At 43.7% G+C, this 23,799-nt stretch overlaps 1 protein-coding gene across 1 annotated transcript in view; it reads left to right on the top strand.

The window, feature by feature from the left end:
* Positions 1-23,799, top strand: part of LOC110535206 (reversion-inducing cysteine-rich protein with Kazal motifs) — a 95,448-nt gene that overhangs the window by 59,174 nt on the left and 12,475 nt on the right. Inside the window, exons 10-17 of the mRNA XM_036934755.2 lie at positions 625-798; positions 10,100-10,312; positions 11,924-12,060; positions 12,326-12,466; positions 12,595-12,783; positions 15,731-15,853; positions 17,803-17,974; positions 21,318-21,513. Of these exons, the coding sequence (XP_036790650.1) occupies positions 625-798; positions 10,100-10,312; positions 11,924-12,060; positions 12,326-12,466; positions 12,595-12,783; positions 15,731-15,853; positions 17,803-17,974; positions 21,318-21,513 (1,345 nt within the window). The remainder of the gene's footprint in view (positions 1-624; positions 799-10,099; positions 10,313-11,923; positions 12,061-12,325; positions 12,467-12,594; positions 12,784-15,730; positions 15,854-17,802; positions 17,975-21,317; positions 21,514-23,799) is intronic.

The following is a 23,799-nucleotide window of genomic DNA, read 5'->3' as shown; positions in this document are numbered from 1 at the left end:
ACATTTTTTAACCCCTTTTTCTCCCCAATTTTGTGGTTTGCAATTGGTAGTTACAGTCTTGTCTCATTGCTGCATCTCCCTTATGGACTCGGGAGAGGCGAAGGTCGAGAGCCGTGCGTCCTCCGAAACACAACCCAACCAAGCTGCACTGCTTCTTGACACAATGCCCACTTAACCCGGAAGCCAGCTGCACCAATGTGTCAGAGGAAACACCGTACACCTGGCAACCGTGTCAGCGTGCACTTCGCCTGGCCCACCACAGGAGTCGCAAGTGCGCGATGGGACAAGGACATCCCTGCCGGCCAAACCCTCCCCTAACCCGGACGAAGCTGGACCAATTGTGCGCCGTCCCATGGGTCTCCCGGTCACGGCCGGCTGCGACAGAGCCTGGACTCGAACCCAGAATCTTAGACCACTGCCCCACTTGGGAGGCCAAGTTGATGTTTTTACATGCTTTTACATGCTTGTGTTGTCTGTCTGTATGTTTAACTCTGTTTGGTCATGAAGCCCTGAGAAGGACAACTTGCTGTGTAAACGTTGGTGAATAAATGATTACATCGGAGGTGCTAGAGTGTGCAGCTTTCCTTTTTTCTTTTCAAAGTAACTCTGTTTCGTCCCCCACAGGGATATGTGTCAGGAGATCAGCACCAACTGGGGAACTCAAACGTGGCAGGAGTTTGACCAGATGTGTGAGTACAGCCCCGTGGAGAAACCCCTGGTCACCTGTCTGGCCGACGTCAGGGAACCCTGCCAACTGGGATGCAAGGACCTGGGCTACTGCACCAACTTCAACAACAGGTATGTTACTATACCTAGCTACCATACCAGATTATATACCTGCTATACCTGTTAATATACCTTCTGTACCAACTTCAACAACAGGTATGTTACTATACCTAGCTACTATACCAGATTATATACCTGCTATACCTGTTAATATACCTTCTGCACCAACTTCAACAACAGGTATGTTACTATACCTAGCTACCATACCAGATTATATACCTGCTATACCTGTTAATATACCTTCTGTACCAACTTCAACAACAGGTATGTTACTATACCTAGCTACTATACCAGATTATATACCTGCTATACCTGTTAATATACCTTCTGTACCAACTTCAACAACAGGTATGTTACTATACCTAGCTACTATACCAGATTATATACCTGCTATACCTGTTAATATACCTTCTGCACCAACTTCAACAACAGGTATGTTACTATACCTAGCTACTATACCAGATTATATACCTGCTATACCTGTTAATATACCTTCTGCACCAACTTCAACAACAGGTATGTTACTATACCTAGCTACTATACCAGATTATATACCTGCTATACCTGTTAATATACCTTCTGCACCAACTTCAACAACAGGTATGTTACTATACCTAGCTACTATACCAGATTATATACCTGCTATACCTGTTAATATACCTTCTGCACCAACTTCAACAACAGGTATGTTACTATACCTAGCTACTATACCAGATTATATACCTGCTATACCTGTTCAGAGAGTCTGTTCACTAGTCTACACTCTTAGAAAAAATGCTTCCAAAAGGGGTTCTTCGGCCGTCTCAATAGGAGAACCCTTTTTGGTTCCAGGTAGAAGTAGGGCTGTGGCGGTCATGAAATTTTGTCAGCCGGTGATTGTCAAGCAGATAACTCCCGGTCTCAAGGTAATTGACCATTATTTAACATAAACAGGTTTAGCATCTCCTGGCTTCCACACATAGCTTACAAGCCACTAATTCAGACCTTTGGAACATCTACATTTTAAAAAGTCTAATAAATCCATGTAATATAGTCTACACCTTCACAATAAATCCATTATTTAATTTAGATATGTCTATAAAAACATGATATGATGAAAATGTAGTCTATTTCAGAATAACAGAATAGCATACTCTGAGTTGTTCTTATGTTAGGTTCCTGATCTGGCTATGCCATAAGGCTGTGGGCTACACTCTTTTAGCAGACAAGATTTGCTTATAATTATTAAAATATGAATATGAATAATTATTTTTATATTAAAGGTTTGAGGTAGTGCACACACGCGCCTATTCTGTGTAGAGCGGTTCACAAAGACACAGGTACTCCTATGTGCTTAATTTAGATGTATTTATGCAACTTTAGTTGTGATACAAACGTTGGGCTATATGTTTAGATTATTAATACATTCTAAGGCTGCATGATGAGACTTTAATGATGATTTGAAAAGAGTTGATTGAAAGGCATGAACTCTGTTTTGTTTTTTTGCGCTGGCTGTACACACTTCATCAGTCTCTCATTCACAATTTGACAATGATAATTGATAATGCCTCGAATTTCCTGGTGGTATCCCCTTTGTGTGGCCGTAATGCCCCCTAAAAAAATCCATGCTTTTTGTAGCCAGTGACCGTTGTGCCCTTGGGCTGAATATAATCATTTTAATTCCCTTCTCCATGCGTGCTGCATGCTCCGAAGCACTTCTCACTCACATGGCTCTCCATCATGTGATTTCTCACAGGCTACAAGTGAAGATAGACACATCGGGGACGCAACTGCGCGCGTCCTTATCCAATTCGGAGGTACATATTGAAGATATTGGAAGAACTGTCCACATTTACGTTTCGTCAGCCATCAAGATGAGTAGGCCTAACGAACAGCAAAACCACTAGCCTATGTCAATCTACTATCCCCCATAGTACAAAAATGGAACTATTCTGTGCGAGAAATAAATATTACAAACATAGTCTGGAACAGTTGTGAGATGCGATAGATCCCAAATTAATACAACCACCAGCATCAAAAAAACATTTGTTAAGCAATGGGACCGTCGCAACAGATCAGAACATTTAACTTGAAATGTTAATAAACTATTAGGCTATATCTTCACATTATAAGCACAGCAAAGAGCACATGGCAGTAGGCTATACGTGCAAATGTTCCATTTGCGGCAAAACACCATCATCAAAAGTGACCGCTAATGCAGTTTTGCATGTAATGCTTTTATTATAAAGGTGCATTTTTATGGTGAAAATTATCTTCCCCAAACATGAACTGTATGCCAGTTAGGCTCTACACCCTTTGTAAAGCGGATTAATGTGCTTAAGTTTAAGAAGTTATTGGGCCACTTTAGTATGATACAAATCTTATCTAGACCTATGGGCTCGGCTATATGAGGTGTGGGACTATGTTTTGTTTCTTGCCTTATGTTGTGCCTCGTTCACAAGTGATAATAAATTATTCACAAGTGATAGGCTAATATTGTCACAGATCAGACTATTCTTAATGTAATCTTGTCTTTACATAAACTAAATAAAATATGTGTGAAATTTGTTTTGATTTAAAACGGACCATTATCATGCACCTGTATCGAAACAGAGGCAGTGGGAAAAAAATACATGTAATCTATGCACTTTCCCGTGGTTCATTTTAATGACAGCCAGATAGGCTATACTCCTGTTGTTAAGATAAGCAATGTGGTTAATATTAGGAAAGTTGAGAAATTAATATAGTAGGCCTAGCCTATAGAAAGCTGATGGGATACTCCTCTTTTTATTAGTGGCCATCACTCTATTCTCCCGCACTTGAAAAACCTATAGAAATGTTGTGCAACATGAGCTCATGGGCTGTCATAAAGTCTTTGATTAGATTTTAGATCATATTTACATTGATGTCAGAGTGATTAGAGGGACAATAGAGTGCTGAGTTCCAGGCAGTTAGAAAGTTCAGTAGGCTACTAATGATCAGCATCAGAGCTTGGAGAAGCCTAATTACTGTGACTAAACGGTCATGTGGAATATGACTACTTTCATGACTCGTGACCACCGGTGTGGCGGTAATACGGTCACCGTAACAGCCCTAGGTTGAATTATTTTGGGTTCCATATAGAACCATCTGGGGAAACAGTTCTACATGGAACCCAATACGGTTCTACCTGGAACCAAAAGGGTTCTACCTGGAATCAAAAATGGTTATTCAAAGGGTTCTCCTATGGTAACAGCCAAAGAACCCTTTTGGGTTCTAGATAGCACATTTCTTTCTAAGAGTGTGTGACTGATGGCTCTGTGACTGATGGCTCTGTGCTGTGACTGATGGCTCTTTGACTGATGTGTGTTGTGGTCGGCTTCCACGCTAGGTTGTTTAGAAGTCACAGAGAAAGGAGGAGAGAGAAAGGGATGTGTGTGTGTGTATCTGTGTGTGTGCCGTTATACTGTTGTTTATGGTGTTTGCATTTGACCTTGGAGGCCAGCCGTGTCACAGCTTGCTGCATCCTGGTCTGGCATGGGACCAGCAGACCCATGCTTGACACCATCAAAGCCTGGCCGGCGAACACACACAGTTCTACAGAACACTCCCCGCCTGTGGACTCATCCCCATCAGGCACTGTCCACAAAGCTACATTTCACCACAAGCCACCCGACATTAGCGTTTGTCAAGTTTCAAAAGCGTTGATTTTCCAGGCTGTAGTCAGGGTCAGAGAAAATATCTGATTGGACACTAGGGGATCTGAAGGACGTGACATCATCATGGGCTACAGACTCAAACATAATCTCATCTCTCGACCTCTCTATGACCTCTCTTTGACATCCCCATCACCTCTCTATGACCTCTCTTTGACCTCTCCATCACCACTCTATGACCTCTCTTTGACCTCTCCATCAGCTCTCTTTGACCTCTCCATCACCTCTCTACGACCTCTCTTTGACATCCCCATCACCTCTCTATGACCTCTCTTTGACCTCTCTATCACCTCTCTGACCTCTCTTTGACCTCTCCATCACCTCTCTATGACCTCTCTTTGACCTCTCCATCACCTCTCTATGAGCTCTGACCTTTCCATCACCTCTCTATGACCTCTAACCTCTCCATCACCTCTCTATTGACCTCTGACCTCTCCATCACCTCTCTATGACCTCTCTTTGACTTCTATATGTGTATGATATATTTATGTATCTTTGTCAATTGACTGTAAGGTATCATGTTGTTCAGTAATGATGATAACCATAATGTCAAGATTATCAAAAAAACATACAGTATTTACTTTTGAATTGCAGCTCAGCAGTAATCAAATCCTAAAAAGCCCCAGGAACGTTTCATGCTCGACCCTTGTGGAGAATGTTTGAAGACAATCCCAAGTATTCCATGTATTATTTTTCATCTGAGAAGGATGATGAAGACACCGAGTTCAGACAAACAAATTCTGTCTCTCATTTCCTTTGAAGGAGTCCCAGGGGCCAGCTTAAGGAGAGCCGTCCTCCCTGAGGGGTTCAAAACCTGGAGTGACAAGTATCGTGAGGGGGGGGGGGGGGCGGCCACAGTCACACTATGGAAGACAAACAGGGCTAGAGGCAAAGGGGATAGGGATCTCCGAAGTACTGAGAAACCTGTGGCGTTGTGTAGCTACGCCAGCGCTGTGCACTGTCAGTGGGCCCTGAGTGCCACACCCCAGGGGCCTGGATCTCTGTGTCCGCGACATAAATACACTTCCCAGCCAGGTCGTATGGAGATTACTGGGGCACCATCCTTTTGACTGGTCGTATGGAGATTACAGGGGCACCATCCTGTTGACTGGTCGTATGGGGATTAGAGGGGAACATCCTGTTGACTGGTCGTATGGATATTACAGCGGCACCATCCTGTTGACTGGTCGTATGGGGATTACAGGGGCACCATCCTGTTGACTGGTCGTATGGGGATTACAGGGGCACCATCCTGTTGACTGGTCGTATGGAGATTAGAGGGGCACATCCTGTTGACTGGTCGTATGGAGATTACAGGGGCACCATCCTGTTAACTGGTCGTATGGAGATTAGAGGGGAACATCCTGTTGACTGGTCGTATGGAGATTAGAGGGGCACATCCTGTTGACTGGTCGTATGGAGATTACAGGGGCACCATCCTGTTGACTGGTCGTATGGAGATTAGAGGGGCACCATCCTGTTGACTGGTCGTATGGAGATTAGAGGGGAACATCCTGTTGACTGGTAGCTCTAAGGCTCTGATGAGGCTGTTCTGTGTCTCAATGATATCTCCCTGACTGCTTTAGAGCAGGTATGTTTGTCTGCCTCCCTGTCTGCCTCCCTGTCTGCCTCCCTGCCTCCCTGCCTCCCTGCCTCCCTGCCTGCCTGCCTGCCTGCCTGCCTGCCTGCCTGCCTGTCTGTCTGTCCTGTCCGTTCGTCTGTCTGCCAGTCCTATCCGTCTGTCTGTCTGTCTGCCAGTCCTATCCGTCCGTCTGTCTGCCTGTATGGACAATATGCAACTCTTGTCATGGTCCAGGGCTCACCAAGGTCCAAGGCAGGAAGTCTCAATCCACATGCCAATCATTCTGAGAGAAGAGTGGGAGAGGAGGGCTGAGATAAAGAGAGGGAGGATGGGAGGATAAGAGAGTGGGGGGAAAGCCCAGGGATGTATTTAACAAAGCTGACCCTGTAACTACACAGATAAACCTCTTCTTATTCTGGTTGATGAAGAAGGCTGAAGTTGAATGTGGGTTCCTGAAAGTATGGACACCATACACACCATGTCTATTTTTAACATGTACGAAATATAATACCCTGCTTGGTGAAAATGTCATCGATGGAATAACTAACTATCCTAAATATCCTTGTTTTAACTGAAGCTACTTTACTTGCCGTTTTAATGTGGGTCAATGTGTAGAGAGACAGAAAAGAGAGGAGAGGGAGAGTAGAAAGAGAGGGACACTAGGAAACCAGTCACTGTAAATAAAAGTGTAGAGGTCATTCAAGTTTATTTTTGGGGTGGAGTGGAAACCCACTGTGACCGCTACCCATGCATGGGGGTCATGCTTGGTTCATGACCTGGAGCTGAGGCGCGGCTGTGGTCCCTCTGCTTGTGGCCAAGACCTCACTTTCCTTCCCCTCTCCTCTAACACACTCGCATGCGTGCGCACACACACACACACACACACACACACACACACACACACACACACACACACACAGCTTTATTTTCTAACCCTCTTCTTCAGAACTTTTTGGGAAGTAAACATGTTTGACTGTTAAAAATGTAAATCCCTAAACCTTACTCTTAATCTAACCCTAACCTTAACCTTACTCTTAATCTAACCCTAACCTTAACCTTACTCTTAATCTAACCCTAACCTTAACCTTACTCTTAATCTAACCCTAACCTTAACCTTACTCTTAATCTAACCCTAACCTTAACCTTACTCTTAATCTAACCCTAACCTTAACCTTACTCTTAATCTAACCTTAACCTTACTCTTAATCTAACCCTAACCTTAACCTTACTCTTAATCTAACCCTAACCTTAACCTCCCTGTAATATGTACATGTATAATACATGTATCACTAGCCACTTTAACCCTAACCTTAACCTTACTCTTAATCTAACCCTAACCTTAACCTTACTCTTAATCTTACCCTAACCTTAACCTTACTCTTAATCTAACCCTAACCTTAACCTTACTCTTAATCTAACCCTAACCTTAACCTTACTCTTAATCTAACCCTAACCTTAACCTTACTCTTAATCTAACCCTAACCGTAACCTTACTCTTAATCTAACCCTAACCTTAACCTTACTCTTAATCTAACCCTAACCTTAACCTTACTCTTAATCTAACCCTAACCTTAACCTTACTCTTAATCTAACCTTAACCTTACTCTTAATCTAACCCTAACCTTAACCTTACTCTTAATCTAACCCTAACCTTAACCTTACTCTTAATCTAACCCTAACCTTAACCTTACTCTTAATCTAACCCTAACCTAAACCTTACTCTTAATCTAACCCTAACCTTAACCTTACTCTTAATCTAACCCTAACCTTAACCTTACTCTTAATCTAACCCTAACCTTAACCTTACTCTTAATCTAACCCTAACCTTAACCTCCCTGTAATATGTACATGTATAATACATGTATCACTAGCCACTTTAACCCTAACCTTAACCTTACTCTTAATCTAACCCTAACCTTAACCTTACTCTTAATCTTACCCTAACCTTAACCTTACTCTTAATCTAACCCTAACCTTAACCTTACTCTTAATCTAACCCTAACCTTAACCTTACTCTTAATCTAACCCTAACCTTAACCTTACTCTTAATCTAACCCTAACCTTAACCTTACTCTTAATCTAACCCTAACCTTAACCTTACTCTTAATCTAACCTTAACCTTACTCTTAATCTAACCCTAACCTTAACCTTACTCTTAATCTAACCCTAACCTTAACCTTACTCTTAATCTAACCCTAACCTTAACCTTACTCTTAATCTAACCCTAACCTAAACCTTACTCTTAATCTAACCCTAACCTTAACCTTACTCTTAATCTAACCCTAACCTTAACCTTACTCTTAATCTAACCCTAACCTTAACCTTACTCTTAATCTAACCCTAACCTTAACCTTACTCTTAATCTAACCCTAACCTTAACCTTACTCTTAATCTAACCCTAACCTTACTCTTAATCTAACCCTAACCTTAACCTTGCTCTTAATCTAACCCTAACCTTAACCTTACTCTTAATCTAACCCTAACCTTAACCTTACATTTAGAATAGCATTTGAACAAATTCAGGACATTAAACAAATCCTGACTTTTCAAAAACGTTATTGTTTTCCTACCTTGTCAGGACATTGGGGTGAATTGTCAGGACATTGGGGTGAATTGTCAGGACATTGGGATGAATTGTCAGGACATTGGGGTGAATTGTCAGGACATTGGGATGAATTGTCAGGACATTGGGATGAATTGTGAATTGAATTGAATTGTCAGTGGGATATTTTAAAGGCTCTAAAGTTAACAAACTGACTGAATATCAGCACTCAGCCACATCTAACATCAACCACCGAAGTAACCCCCCTCCCCGTGAAACATACCAATCGTGAACTACACCTCCTACAACTCGTAGATCATTAAAGAAAATAGTCCGCCTCCCGGCAACAGGTTTCCTCAGGAAGTAGTCCCTCTCAGCCATTGGTCATTGGTCTCTGTCTCCAGGATGTTTCTGCAGTAGTAAACAGTGGCCATCTGGCTGGCCTCCTTCTGACATCACCATCAGCCACATCCATGTGGTGTTGAGCTGTGGAGACGACATCTGGACACACAAGGCAGAGTGAATATGCATTTCATTAGACAGACAGAGACAGTGTTGTGTCTCATTAGACAGACAGAGACAGTGTTGTGTCTCATTAGACAGACAGAGACAGTGTTGTGTCGCATTAGACAGACAGAGACAGTGGTGTGTCTCATTAGACAGGTAGAGACAGTGTTGTGTCTCATTAGACAGACAGAGACAGTGTTGTGTCTCATTAGACAGACAGAGACAGTGTTGTGTCTCATTAGACAGACAGAGACAGTGTTGTGTCTCATTAGACAGACAGAGACAGTGTTGTGTCTCATTAGACAGACAGAGACAGTGTTGTGTCTCATTAGACAGACAGAGACAGTGTTGTGTCTCATTAGACAGACAGAGACAGTGTTGTGTCTCATTAGACAGAGACAGAGACAGTGTTGTGTCTCATTATACAGACAGAGACAGTGTTGTGTCTCATTAGACAGACAGAGACAGTGTTGTGTCTCATTAGACAGACAGAGACAGTGTTGTGTCTCATTAGACAGACAGAGACAGTGTTGTGTGTAGTACTTTAGTGTACTAGAAGTTTCTGTAGTAAGATTCACTCTGTGTCCACGTGGGATTCCGTTTCCATGTTTGTTATTTAGTCGACTCTGTTCTCCAGAGTGACTGAAGTAGATAAACAACCACGTATCAGTCAAAGCTAGAACCACGTATCTGATACCGTTACTGAGATTGTTATTATAGTTTCAAAGTGTTTGGCAGTTTGCTTGTTTTTTCTGTTTTTTTTCTTTTTTTCCCCCCTCTGAACTTCGAACCATGATCACTTCCAGTTTAAAGCTTTTGTCGAAGCTATAACACAAGTCATGTGACAAAGGGGAGAAATTATACGTCTTCCACACTGCAATCTTCATTTGACTCCATTTGCGTTTCTGTTGTGTGCACATTTCTATCACTGTTGATAGGTACATAGCTATGGAGTACACCTGCTAATTCTATCATGTCTCTCTCTCTCTCTTGTCATATTAACTCTAGGCCCACAGAGCTGTTCCGTAGCTGTAACGTCCAATCAGACCAAGGCGCCATGAATGACATCAAGCTGTGGTCCAATGGGACGATCAAGATGCCCTTCATGAACATCCCCGTCCTGGACATCAGGAAGTGTCGTCCGGAGATGTGGAAGGCTGTGGCCTGCGCCCTGCAGATCAAACCCTGCTACAGCAAGTCCCGCGGCAGCGTCATCTGCAAGTACGTAGCCAATATTTCAATTCTGTTATTTGACGTAGCCCTTTTCTGCAGTCAAACGACCTCGTGACCTCATATACCTCACATAGGTGGAATGTTATTCATATTTTTCATCATTTCCTAAACATTTTTTATTACCGAATATCCGATGTGTCAAATGGTTTTTGTTATATTTCAGTCTCCTGTGATGTATATAAAATGTATTATTGGGATGTAAACTCAACATGGAATATATTTTTAACTCTATATCTGACATGGTTCAGGTGTCTTCTTTGTTTAAGCCCATATCCATGTGTGTGAGGTGTAAACTTTTGTTTCAATGCAGATTTGTTTAAGACTACCAAGAAACACTCTGTGTGAACCTGATTACTGCCCACTGCAGTAAAAGGTTCAAGTATTTAGTCTGACTTTGAGCTAGTTTCCCAGAGATTAAGCCTATGTCCAATAGAGATTCTCTATTGAAAGTGATTTTTAGTCAAGGTATAGGCTTATTAATGTGGTTCTGCTGCTATTGCTGTACCATTCATCCTGCCTTTACAGGGTGTTACTGTAAAATAGACTGATTCCTCAATAACCGACCTGGTTAGATAAAGGTAATAAAGTGAAATACGTACACACAGCATCCCACCTTCACCTGCAGTAGACTCCCGTGGTCACAGTAAAAAGCATCCCTCGGGAAACGACCGCCCGAAGACCCAGCTGGAACCTAAAAACTACATGAACCAAATACAGTTGGTCTCTTAGACATGACAACGCATAGACAGACCAATCCCAGGGAGGATGTTGTGCTTTCTGCAAGGCTTGACTCACTACCGCACCTCAGGTCATTTATCAGCAGATCTTTTGACTGGAGTTTTTTTTCCACTGAGAGTAATTACAGCTGGGTTTTTGTCAGGCTGAATGAAGTAGTTAGTGTGTTAGCGATGTTTACCTGTACTGTAGGCTAGCCCTCAGGGCTGTAACAGCCAATGTACAGTACCAGTCAAAAGTTTGGACACTCCTACTCATTCAAGGGTTTTTCTTTATTTTTACTATTTTCTACGTTATAGAAAAATAGTGAAGACATCAAAAATAGCAGATATGGAATCATGTAGTAACCAAAAAAGTGTTAAAGAAATCAAAATAATATGTGGATTCTTCCAAGTAGCCAACCTTTGCCTTGATGACAGATTTTGCACACTCTTGGCATTCTCTCAACCAGGTTCACCTGGAATGCTTTTCCAACAGTCTTGAAGGACTTCCCACATATGCTGAGCACTTGTTGGCTGCTTTTCCTTCATCTCTGCAGTCCAACTCATCCCAAACCATCTCACTTGGGTTGAGGTCAGGTGATTGTGGAGGCCAGGTCACCCGATGAAGCACTCCATCACTCTCCTTTAAATGTAGCGGATTGTCTTAAAGTAATGATGCTCTCTGGTTATTGGAGCTGTTCTTGCCATAATATGGACTTGGTATTTTACGAAACAGGGCTTTTGACTGGTTCTGTATGTGGAGGACTGGTCCATGTGATTCCAGCTGACAGGCTTTATTCAAATGTTGCTTAGCCATCAGACATTTTTAAACAGTTTGGAGCGTTGGGACCTCGCCCTGTATCTTCTGTCTAAACCACTTCAGGTCGGACTGTGTGGACATCCTGACACAGTGTGGTGACCGCAGGCGCTTCTACGAAGGACAGACGGCCGAGCTCATCTGTGAGATCCTGTCCCCCATAGACGACCCTGAACGCTGCATCCCCCTGGAGAGATACCTCAGTGAGTGGTAACACGTGTGTGTGTGTGTGTGTGTGTGTGTGTGTGTGTGTGTGTGTGTGTGTGTGTGTGTGTCTTACCATTACCAATTTACATCTTATTCAAACAATGAGGTGGTTCGTTCTTGCATTTTCTTTGGCTGAAGTCGTTTCATTGAATGTTGTTTACACGTACAAGAAGGGTAATGCTACAAGGAGAAATGATGATTCTCAGACCTTTTCTCATTGTCAAAGTCTTAACATGTTGTTCTTCTCCATCCGCACTCCAGCGCCTAGCAACCTGGGTAATCTCATTGAGGAGGTCATCCACCCGTGTAACCCCAACCCCTGTCCCAGCAACCAGCTGTGTGAGGTGAACAGGAAGGGCTGCCAGCCTGGACAGGATTGCCTGCCTTACTTCTGTGTGCCTGGTACAGTATACTAGAACATGCAGTACCTCCCTGTAGCCCTAGGGGGAGCCTATGTCCACTGTATGTGTAGACGTATAAAGTGTGACGACTGTGTTCTGTGTGTGTGTGTGTGTGTGTGTGTGTGTCAGGCTGTAAACTGGGTGAGGCCTCAGAGTTCCTGGTCCACGTGGATGCCCGCATCCAGGTGCCCATGCGTAATGGCCATGCGGGCTGCTTCGAGGTTTGTACCTGCGGACAGAGTGGCAGGCTGGATAACTGTGCCGAGATGCCCTGCATCGACACCTCCAAGACCTGCGTTGTGGGGGGCCAGAGAAAAAGTACGCTGCCCTCTTCACCAGCAGTGTGTAGCACCCACCTGGTTTTACAGAGGTTTTAGACCATATGTGCATATAACAGGGAAAATGAGTGGTAGTTTATTTGAGTTTTCCCTTATCGAGAGAGAGAGAGAGAGAGAGAGAGAGAGAGAGAGAGAGAGAGAGAGAGAGAGAGAGAGAGAGAGAGAGACAGAGAGAGAGAGAGAGAGAGACAGAGAGAGAGAGAGAGAGAGAGACAGAGAGAGAGACAGAGACAGAGACAGAGAGAGACAGAGAGACAGAGACATAGACAGAGACAGAGACAGAGACAGAGAGAGAGAGACAGAGACAGAGACAGAGACAGAGACAGAGACAGAGACAGAGACAGAGAGAGAGAGAGAGAGAGAGAGAGAGAGAGAGAGAGAAAAAACCCTCTCTGTGCATGAGTCCTTGGTGTCGTTGTGCCTGGTTGTGAAATGCTTCCTGTGGTGTAAACATCGCTTCCTCTTCCCCTAGCAGCACGGCAACGCTACAGTTTAAAAAAATGAACTAACCAACCACACACTGGTATTTCCTTCCCGCGGTCTCCCTCTGGCCCACCCTCAATGTAACTGCTGTGACTTGAAAGGAGCCTGCTGCCAGAGTGCCTCTCTCGCTCACATTCAATTCAAGGGGCTTTATTGGCTTGGGAAACATGTGTTAACATTGCCAAAGCAAGGGAAGTAGATAATATACAAAAGTGAAATGAACAATAAAAATGAACAGTAAACATTACACTCACAGAAGTTCCAAAATAATAAAGACATTACAAATCTCATATAATCTCGTATATATACAGTGTTGTAACGATGGTTAAAGTACAAAAGGGAAAATAAATAAGCATGAATATGGGTTGTATTTACAATGGTGTTTGTTCTTCACTAGTTGCCCTTTTCTTGTGGCAACTGGTCACAAATCAATATGTGTCTCTAATATGGTCATACATTTGGCAGGAGTTTAGGAACTCTCTCTCTCGCACACACACACACTTTCTCTCCACATGGCCTTGTCTCTCTGTGATGTTTCCCAGTTCATCACATCTACATAGAAGAATAACACTTTCTCTCCACATGGCCTAGTCTCTCTGTGATGTTGCCTCCCAGTTCATCACATCTACATAGAAGAATAACACTTTCTCTCCACATGGCCTTGTCTCTCTGTGATGTTGCCTCCCAGTTCATCACATCTACATAGAAGAATAACACTTTCTCTCCACATGGCCTTGTCTCTCTGTGATGTTGCCTCCCAGTTCATCACATCTACATAGAAGAATAACACTTTCTCTCCACATGGCCTAGTCTCTCTGTGATGTTGCCTCCCAGTTCATCACATCTACATAGAAGAATAACACTTTCTCTCTACATGGCCTTGTCTCTCTGTGATGTTGCCTCCCAGTTCATCACATCTACATAGAAGAATAACACTTTCTCTCCACATGGCCTTGTCTCTCTGTGATGTTGCCTCCCAGTTCATCACATCTACATAGAAGAATAACACTTTCTCTCCACATGGCCTAGTCTCTCTGTGATGTTGCCTCCCAGTTCATCACATCTACATAGAAGAATAACACTTTCTCTCCACATGGCCTAGTCTCTCTGTGATGTTGCCTCCCAGTTCATCACATCTACATAGAAGAATAACACTTTCTCTCCACATGGCCTTGTCTCTCTGTGATGTTGCCTCCCAGTTCATCACATCTACATAGAAGAATAACACTTTCTCTCCACATGGCCTTGTCTCTCTGTGATGTTGCCTCCCAGTTCATCACATCTACATAGAAGAATAACACTTTCTCTCCACATGGCCTTGTCTCTCTGTGATGTTGCCTCCCAGTTCATCACATCTACATAGAAGAATAACACTTTCTCTCCACATGGCCTAGTCTCTCTGTGATGTTGCCTCCCAGTTCATCACATCTACATAGAAGAATAACACTTTCTCTCCACATGGCCTTGTCTCTCTGTGATGTTGCCTCCCAGTTCATCACATCTACATAGAAGAATAACACTTTCTCTCTACATGGCCTTGTCTCTCTGTGATGTTGCCTCCCAGTTCATCACATCTACATAGAAGAATAACACTTATTTTTCTTCATATATAGGTTTTATTTTTGCTACTTTTTTCCTCCCTAATTGTTTCTTGTTACAGATTTGAAACTTAATTTGTTTAAATCTAAATCAGTTTATTGTTTTCACTTTACGGTTGTTTTCGCTCCATTCCAAAGGGGGATAGGACATTAAGGCCTTATTTCACACCGATGTGGTTTGCCTGACAGGCAGAGTGGGGCTTTGGAGTGCTTATAGCCTGAGCATTAAGACAGGAAGTCATCCTATAGAGATGTCTTGTTAGAAGTGACTAGATGGGAGAGATGGTGATGCTGTTCAGAACATAAAGCCCATGGTGAAACGGAGTGTCTTTTTAGATAACAAGTCCAGCTTTAGATCAATACCTGATCTGTTACGTCCCAGGATCAATACCTGATCTGTTACATCCCAGGATCAATACCTGACCTGTTACATCCCAGGATCAATACCTAATCTGTTACATCCCAGGATCAATACCTGATATGTTACATCCCAGAATCAATACCTGATCTGTTACATCCCAGGATCAATACCTGATATGTTACATCCCAGGATCAATACCTGACCTGTTACATCCCAGGATCAATACCTAATCTGTTACATCCCAGGATCAATACCTGATATGTTACATCCCAGAATCAATACCCGATCAGTTACATCCCAGGATCAATACCTGATCAGTTACATTGGTGTCGTGACCCAGATCCCATAGTTACAAGTCTTATCAGCTGCTGGAGTTGCTGTGGACAGGAAGATTCAAAGTGTCAGATAACAGTTACATTGACAGCCATATAACCAATTAAATCAGACAGGGTCTCACACGGGGATGATGTGTTCTTGTCCCACAGACCACGGGTCGTCATTCAGGGTGGACTGCCACCCCTGCTCCTGCTTTGCTGGAGAAACCATCTGCTCCACCCGCCAGTGCCTGAGTGCTGAAAGTTCAGACGAGGACCGTCGCCTTTTCACAGGTGTGTGTGTGTGTGTGTGTGTGTGTGTGTGTGTGTGTGTGTGTGTGTGTGTGTGTGTGTGTATTTGAGGGTTGATATATTGATGCACAGTACTATTTTTCTTAATTTTTTCCCCCTCCCTGATTCTGAAACATTTCTCACCCTTCCTAATCTCTCTCTGTCTCTCTCTCTCTCTCTCTCTCTCTCTCTCTCTCTGTCTCTCTCTCTCTCAATTTAAGGGCTGTATTTATTTATTGTCATGGGAAACTTATGATAACATTGCCAAAGCAAGTGAAATATATAATAAACAAAAGTGAAATGGAATTTAAACTTCTTCACAACAGTATCTCGGACCTGCCTGGTGTGTTCCTTGTTCTTCATGATGCTCTCTGCGCTTTTGACGGACCTCTGAGACTATCACAGTGCAGGTGCATTTATACGGAGACTTGATTACACACAGGTGGATTGTATTTATCATCATTAGTCATTTAGGTCAACATTGGATCATTCAGAGATCCTCACTGAACTTCTGGAGAGAGTTTGCTGCACTGAAAGTAAAGGGGCTGAATAATTTTGCACGCCCAATTTTTCAGTTTTTGATTTGTTAAAAAAGTTTTAAATATCCAATAAATGTCGTTCCACTTCATGATTGTGTCCCACTTGTTGTTGATTCTTCACAAAAAAATACAGTTTTATATCTTTATGTTTGAAGCCTGAAATGTGGCAAAAGGTCGCAAAGTTCAAGGGGGCCGAATACTTTCGCAAGGCACTGTATATGTTTTTGCTGTTTGTTCTCTGGGTCTCTATGTTTTTGGTTGGATAGGTTTCTCAATTTCTTTCTTAAGTTTTTGCATTCTTCATCAAACCATTTGTCAATGTTGTTAATTTTCTTAGGTTGTCTGCTTGAAATGTTTTGATTTGATAGGGAAGCTGATTTCTATTGCCAAGTTTACACCTTCACCATTACAGTGAAATATTTTGTCTAGGAAGTTGTCCAAAAAGGGATTGAATTTGTTGTTGCCTAATTACTTTCCTTAGATCTATAGCATTTCTTAATGTTATTCAGTTCCTTTTGCTTTGATGCCTCATGATTGAGTATTGCTCTGTTCAAGTAGACTGTGATTTTGCTGTGAACTGATAGCGGTGTCAGTGGGCTGACTGTGAACGCTCTGAGAGACTCTGGGTTGAGGTCAGTGATAAAGTAGTCTACAGTACTACTGCCAAGAGATGAGCTATAGGTGTACCTACATGTACATGCCTAGCGTGCGACAGAGCTGCAGGAGTTGTGACCCACTATGTTGGTTATTTTGTCGTAGTTGTGTCTAGGTGGGGCATATGGGGGAGGGAATGCTGTCACCTCCAGGTAGGTGTTTGTCCCCCTGTGTGCTGAGGGTGTCAGGCTCTTGTCGAGTTCTGGAATTTAGGTCGCCATAGACTAGTACATGTCCCTGGGCCTGGAAATGATCGATTTCCCCTTCCAGGATGGAGAAGCTGTCTTCATTAAAGTATGGGAATTCTAGTGGGGGGATATAGGTTGCACACAGGAGGACATTTTTCTCTGTTGAGATAATTTCCTTTTAAATTTCAAGCCAAATGTAAAATGTTCCTGTTTTGATTAATTTAATGGAGTGACTAAGGTCTGCTCTATACCAAATTAGCATACCCCCTGAGTCTCTTCCCTGTTTCACATCTGGTCATTTGGTGGATGGGACTACTAGCTCTCTGTAACCTAGAGGGCAACAAGTGGGTCCGTCTCCTCTATACCAGGTTTCTTGCAGGATGACAATGTCTGTATTTCTGATTTCTTTGGTGAAGTCCAGGTTCCTGCTCTTTAGGCCAAAGGTAGATGACCTCAGGCCTTGGATATTCCAGGATGATATAGTGAAGACTTTGTGTTCCATAAACTGTCCAATGTTGTTAGTCGTGTGGTTTGGCCTCAGACCAGTTACTCTCTCTATCTCTCTCTATAGGGCTCCCGTGTGGCTGCCCTGACCGTTTTGTGCCGGTGTGTGCCCGTAACGGCCGCACCTACCCTAGTGCCTGTGTGGCCCGCTGCATGGACTTCAAAGACGACCAGTTTGTGTTTGGCCACTGCCGCAGCAGTGACCCCTGCTCCCCCAGCCCCTGCCAGAGGAACCAGAGGTGAGACACTGTCCTGACCAGCGTTGGAGTTATTTCTTCCTCACCACATTCCTTCAATCCTTCAACCATTTGTTTACTGGCATAATAACTGATCGAACACACATTGGATAGGTGAATGCAACATCTCCCACTATGTACATTGGCTTTCACCTATCGAATCAGGTGCGATTAATGATTACTTTCAAGAAAGGGAGGGAGGAAGGATGCATTTTATTTTATAGCGTTCCGTACAGCCCTTTGTGGATAAGATTGAACACCTTGACTCTAGTCTAGAGGATGCTATTTCTCTCCGAACAGAGGCCTTGAGCCCTGATTCTATTCCACCTCAGTTGACTAGCCTTGGTCCTATTCCACCTCAGTTGACTAGCCCTGATCCTATTCCACCTCAGCAGACTAGCCCTGATCCTATTCAAACTCAGCAGACTAGCCCTGATCCTATTCCACCTCAGTTGACTAGCCCTGATCCTATTCAACCTCAGTTGACTAGCCCTGATCCTATTCCACCTCAGTTGACTAGCCCTGATCCTATTCCACCTCAGTCGACTAGCCCTGATCCTATTCAACCTCAGCAGACTAGCCCTGATCCTATTCAACCTCAGTTGACTAGCCCTGATCCTATTCCACCTCAGTTGACTATCCCTGATCCTATTCCACCTCAGTTGACTATCCCTGATCCTATTCCACCTCAGTTGACTATCCCTGATCCTATTCCACCTCAGTTGACTAGCCCTGATCCTATTCCACCTCAGTCGACTAGCCCTGATCCTATTCAACCTCAGCGGACTAGCCCCGATCCTATTCAACCTCAGCGGACTAGCCCCTATCCTATTCCACCTCAGTCGACTAGCCCTGATCCTATTCAACCTCAGCAGACTAGCCCTGATCCTATTCCACCTCAGCAGACTATCCCTGATCCTATTCCACCTCAGCAGACTATCCCTGATCCTATTCCACCTCAGCAGACTAGCCCTGATCCTATTCCACCTCAGCAGACTAGCCCTGATCCTATTCCACCTCAGCAGACTAGCCCTGATCCTATTCCACCTCAGCAGACTAGCCCTGATCCTATTCCACTTCAGTCTAGCCCTGATCCTATTCCACCTCAACAGACTAGCCCTGATCCTATTCCACCTCAACAGACTAGCCCTGATCCTATTCCACCTCAGCAGACTAGCCCTGATCCTATTCCACCTCAGCAGACTAGCCCTGATCCTATTCCACCTCAGCAGACTAGCCCTGATCCTATTCCACCTCAGCAGACTAGCCCTGATCCTATTCCACTTCAGTCGACTAGCCCTGATCCTATTCCACCTCAGCAGACTAGCCCTGATCCTATTCCACCTCAACAGACTAGCCCTGATCCTATTCCACCTCAGCAGACTAGCCCTGATCCTATTCCACCTCAGCAGACTAGCCCTGATCCTATTCCACCTCAGTAGACTAGCCCTGATCCTATTCCACCTCAACAGACTAGCCCTGATCCTATTCCACCTCAGTCGACTAGCCCTGATCCTATTCCACCTCAGTCGACGTTTGTTATTTCCTCTCTTGATAAATCCTATTTTCCCTGCTTCACTCTTTCTTCAAATCTCCCTCTAACATTTCCCCGTGTCCAGAGGTGACGGCCAGTCTGGTTGTTTGTTCAGGTGTGACCAGGCTGCGTCCGCCCTGTGGTTGCCAGCGGTATCTCTGCCATAAGACACACCGGTATGGGGTGTGCTGTTGTAACCCTCCTATCCGGAATCGCCTTGAGCTCCCAAAGCCCTGAGGCTCCCAACTCTTCCCCAGGCAGCATCATCGATCTAACATCACTCCAAACAACACCAAACACAGCGTTGGTCGGTCGTTACCTCACTTCTGACCCTCAGGGGGGCAAACATACAGAAATAGAGTCCTTAAGGAATGGGGCTCTGTGCTATTTGTCTTAATCTGTGTCACACGGTTCACTAGCTCGTCAGTGGACCCCAAGCGCACAATGTGATCTGGGCGGCAGGTAACCTAGTGGTTAGAGCGTTGGACTAGTAACCGAAAGGTTGCAAGATCGAATCCCTGAGCTGACAAGTTAAAAATCTGTCGTTCTGCCCCTGAACAAGGCAGTTAACCCACTGTTCCTAGACCAGTTAACCCACTGTTCCTAGACCAGTTAACCCACTGTTCCTAGACCAGTTAACCCACTGTTACCCACTAGGCCGTCATTGAAAACAAGAATTTGTTCTTAACTGACTTGCCTAGTTAAATAAAGGTTAAATAAAGGTTAAATAAAGGTTAAATAAAAAACATAAAAATGGTTTCTTAGGACACACTCCCTAACCACACATTGTTAATAAGGACACACTCCCTAACCACACATTGTTAATAAGGACACACTCCCTAACCACACATTGTTAATAAGGACACACTCCCTAACCACACATTGTTAATAAGGACACACTCCCTAAACACACATTGTTAATAAGGACACACTCCCTAACCACACATTGTTAATAAGGACACACTCCCTAAACACACATTGTTAATAAGGACACACTCCCTAAACACACATTGTTAATAAGGACACACTCCCTAAACACACATTGTTAATAAGGACACACTCCCTAAACATCAGAGTCTCTATAGTAACCTGTTGATGTCATCCTATCATCAGAGTCTCTATAGTAACCTGTTGATGTCATCCTATCATCAGAGTCTCTATAGTAACCTGTTGATGTCATCCTATCATCAGAGTCTCTATAGTAACCTGTTGATGTCATCCTATCATCAGAGTCTCTATAGTAACCTGTTGATGTCATCCTATCATCAGAGTCTCTATAGTAACCTGTTGATGTCATCCTATCATCAGAGTCTCTATAGTAACCTGTTGATGTCATCCTATCATCAGTCTCTATAGTAACCTGTTTATGTCATCCTATCATCAGAGTCTCTATAGTAACCTGTTGATGTCATCCTATCATCAGAGTCTCTATAGTAACCTGTTGATGTCATCCTATCATCAGAGTCTCTATAGTAACCTGTTGATGTCATCCTATCATCAGTCTCTATAGTAACCTGTTTATGTCATCCTATCATCAGAGTCTCTATAGTAACCTGTTGATGTCATCCTATCATCAGTCTCCATAGTAACCTGTTGATGTCTGCAGTGAGAATAATACACAGTTGGGTACACTACTTTACAGTCATTCGGCGCTCAACTCAAAGCAAAGGCTCCACGCTACATTGAAAATAATAGTATTGTACACGGATGGAAGTCATAGATGGAATGTGTCCATGTTTGTTTAAAAAAAAAGTACTTACAACAATGACATAAATTAACCTCTTTTCCTCTCGTCTTCCCATTGGTCCACAGGTGTATCGCCAACCGTAGAGTGTGCCTTACAGACATGGCTGACTACCCCTGTCCTCAGTTTGAGTGTGTGGGTCGCCCCTCAGGTTGTGACAAGAGTCACGTGGACCCAGCATGTGACACAGACAACGTGGAACATCCCAACCTCTGTCAGCTCCTCCTGATGAGCAAGACCTTGGCCTATATGGGCCACTGTCAGGTACAATTTGACATTCATGTCAGTTATGCTTTTAGTCAAAGCAATGTTCTGAAGTAGAAAATGTTTTTATCATTCAGTCTCAATGTCTCTGCTTCCATAACATCTACGCCATCATTCTCTAAATTGACTGAATATGTTGACAGCATTTAAGGGCTTTTTTGGGGGGGCATTTCAATAGATATAATTCATCGGCCATTTGAGAAGCAGCCTGAAACTAAACCAATTTACTGGAGACGGGTGACCAATATTTAGTCAATCACACAGAGATCACCCTGTTTTTAGAGCCTCAGAAAAGCTTCTCTCTGTTTGTGGTCATGAACGCTTAAATGAAGAACCTGCTTAGATCTGTCAGAGGCATGACGACACGTCCCAGCTGTTAGCAGTACAGACATACACGTTACACATTTCAACACCATACTTTCAGGAAGTGACTGAGTGTCTTTGTACCTTGGCTTATGAGAGGAGGCAAATATCCTAGCCCACCGAAAGCTGAAATCAAAATCAAATCAAATGTTATTTGTCACATACAACAGAATAGAACCTTACCGTGAAATACTTACTTACGATCCCGTAACCAACAATACAGTTCAAGAAATAGAGTTAAGAAAATATTTACTAAATAAACTAAAGTAAAAAATAAAATAAAAAGTAACACAATAAAATAACAATAACAAGGCTCTATACAGGGAGTACTGGTACAGAGTCAGTGTGGAGGCTATATACAGGGAGTACTGGTACAGAGTCAGTGTGGAGGTTATATACAGGGAGTACTGGTACAGAGTCAATGTGGAGGTTATATACAGGGAGTACTGGTACAGAGTCAGTGTGGAGGCTATATACAGGGAGTACTGGTACAGAGTCAATGTGGAGGCTATATACAGGGGGTACCGGTACAGAGTCAATGTGGAGGCTATATACAGGGAGTACTCGTACAGAGTCAGTGTGGAGGCTATATACAGGGAGTACTGGTACAGAGTCAGTGTGGAGGTTATATACAGGGGGTACTGGTACAGAGTCAGTGTGGAGGCTATATACAGGGAGTACTGGTACCGAGTCAGTGTGGAGGTTATATACAGGGAGTACTGGTACCGAGTCAGTGTGGAGGCTATATACAGGGAGTACTGGTACAGAGTCAGTGTGGAGGCTATATACAGGGGGTACTGGTACAGAGTCAGTGTGGAGGTTATATACAGGGAGTACTGGTACAGAGTCAGTGTGGAGGCTATATACAGGGAGTACTGGTACAGAGTCAGTGTGGAGGTTATATACAGGGAGTACTGGTACAGAGTCAGTGTGGAGGCTATATACAGGGAGTACTGGTACAGAGTCAGTGTGGAGGCTATATACAGGGAGTACTGGTACAGAGTCAGTGTGGAGGTTATATACAGGGAGTACTGGTACAGAGTCAGTGTGGAGGCTATATACAGGGAACACTGGTACCGAGTCAGTGTGGAGGCTATATACAGGGAGTACTGGTACCGAGTCAGTGTGGAGGCTATATACAGGGAGTACTGGTACAGAGTCAGTGTGGAGGCTCTATACAGGGAGTACTGGTACAGAGTCAGTGTGGAGGCTATATACAGGGAGTACTGGTACAGAGTCAGTGTGGAGGCTATATACAGGGAGTACTGGTACAGAGTCAGTGTGGAGGCTATATACAGGGAGTACTGGTACCGAGTCAGTGTGGAGGCTATATACAGGGGGTACTGGTACAGAGTCAGTGTGGAGGCTATATACAGGGAGTACTGGTACAGAGTCAGTGTGGAGGCTCTATACAGGGAGTACTGGTACAGAGTCAGTGTGGAGGCTATATACAGGGAGTACTGGTACAGAGTCAGTGTGGAGGCTATATACAGGGAGTACTGGTACAGAGTCAGTGTGGAGGCTATATACAGGGAGTACTGGTACAGAGTCAGTGTGGAGGCTATATACAGGGAGTACTGGTACAGAGTCAGTGTGGAGGCTATATACAGGGAGTACTGGTACAGAGTCAGTGTGGAGGTTATATACAGGGAGTACTGGTACAGAGTCAATGTGGAGGCTATATACAGGGGGTACTGGTACAGAGTCAGTGTGGAGGCTATATACAGGGAGTACTGGTACAGAGTCAGTGTGGAGGCTATATACAGGGAGTACTCGTACAGAGTCAGTGTGGAGGTTATATACAGGGAGTACTGGTACAGAGTCAGTGTGGAGGCTATATACAGGGAGTACTGGTACAGAGTCAGTGTGGAGGCTATATACAGGGAGTACTGGTACAGAGTCAGTGTGGAGGCTATATACAGG

The sequence above is a fragment of the Oncorhynchus mykiss genome, chromosome 11 (assembly GCF_057628025.1).
Source record: "Oncorhynchus mykiss isolate SJ-2025 chromosome 11, ASM5762802v1, whole genome shotgun sequence".
NCBI classification, from domain to species: Eukaryota; Metazoa; Chordata; class Actinopteri; order Salmoniformes; family Salmonidae; genus Oncorhynchus; species Oncorhynchus mykiss.
Note: the sequence above shows the minus strand (reverse complement) of the source record. Positions and strands in the feature narration are given on the sequence as shown.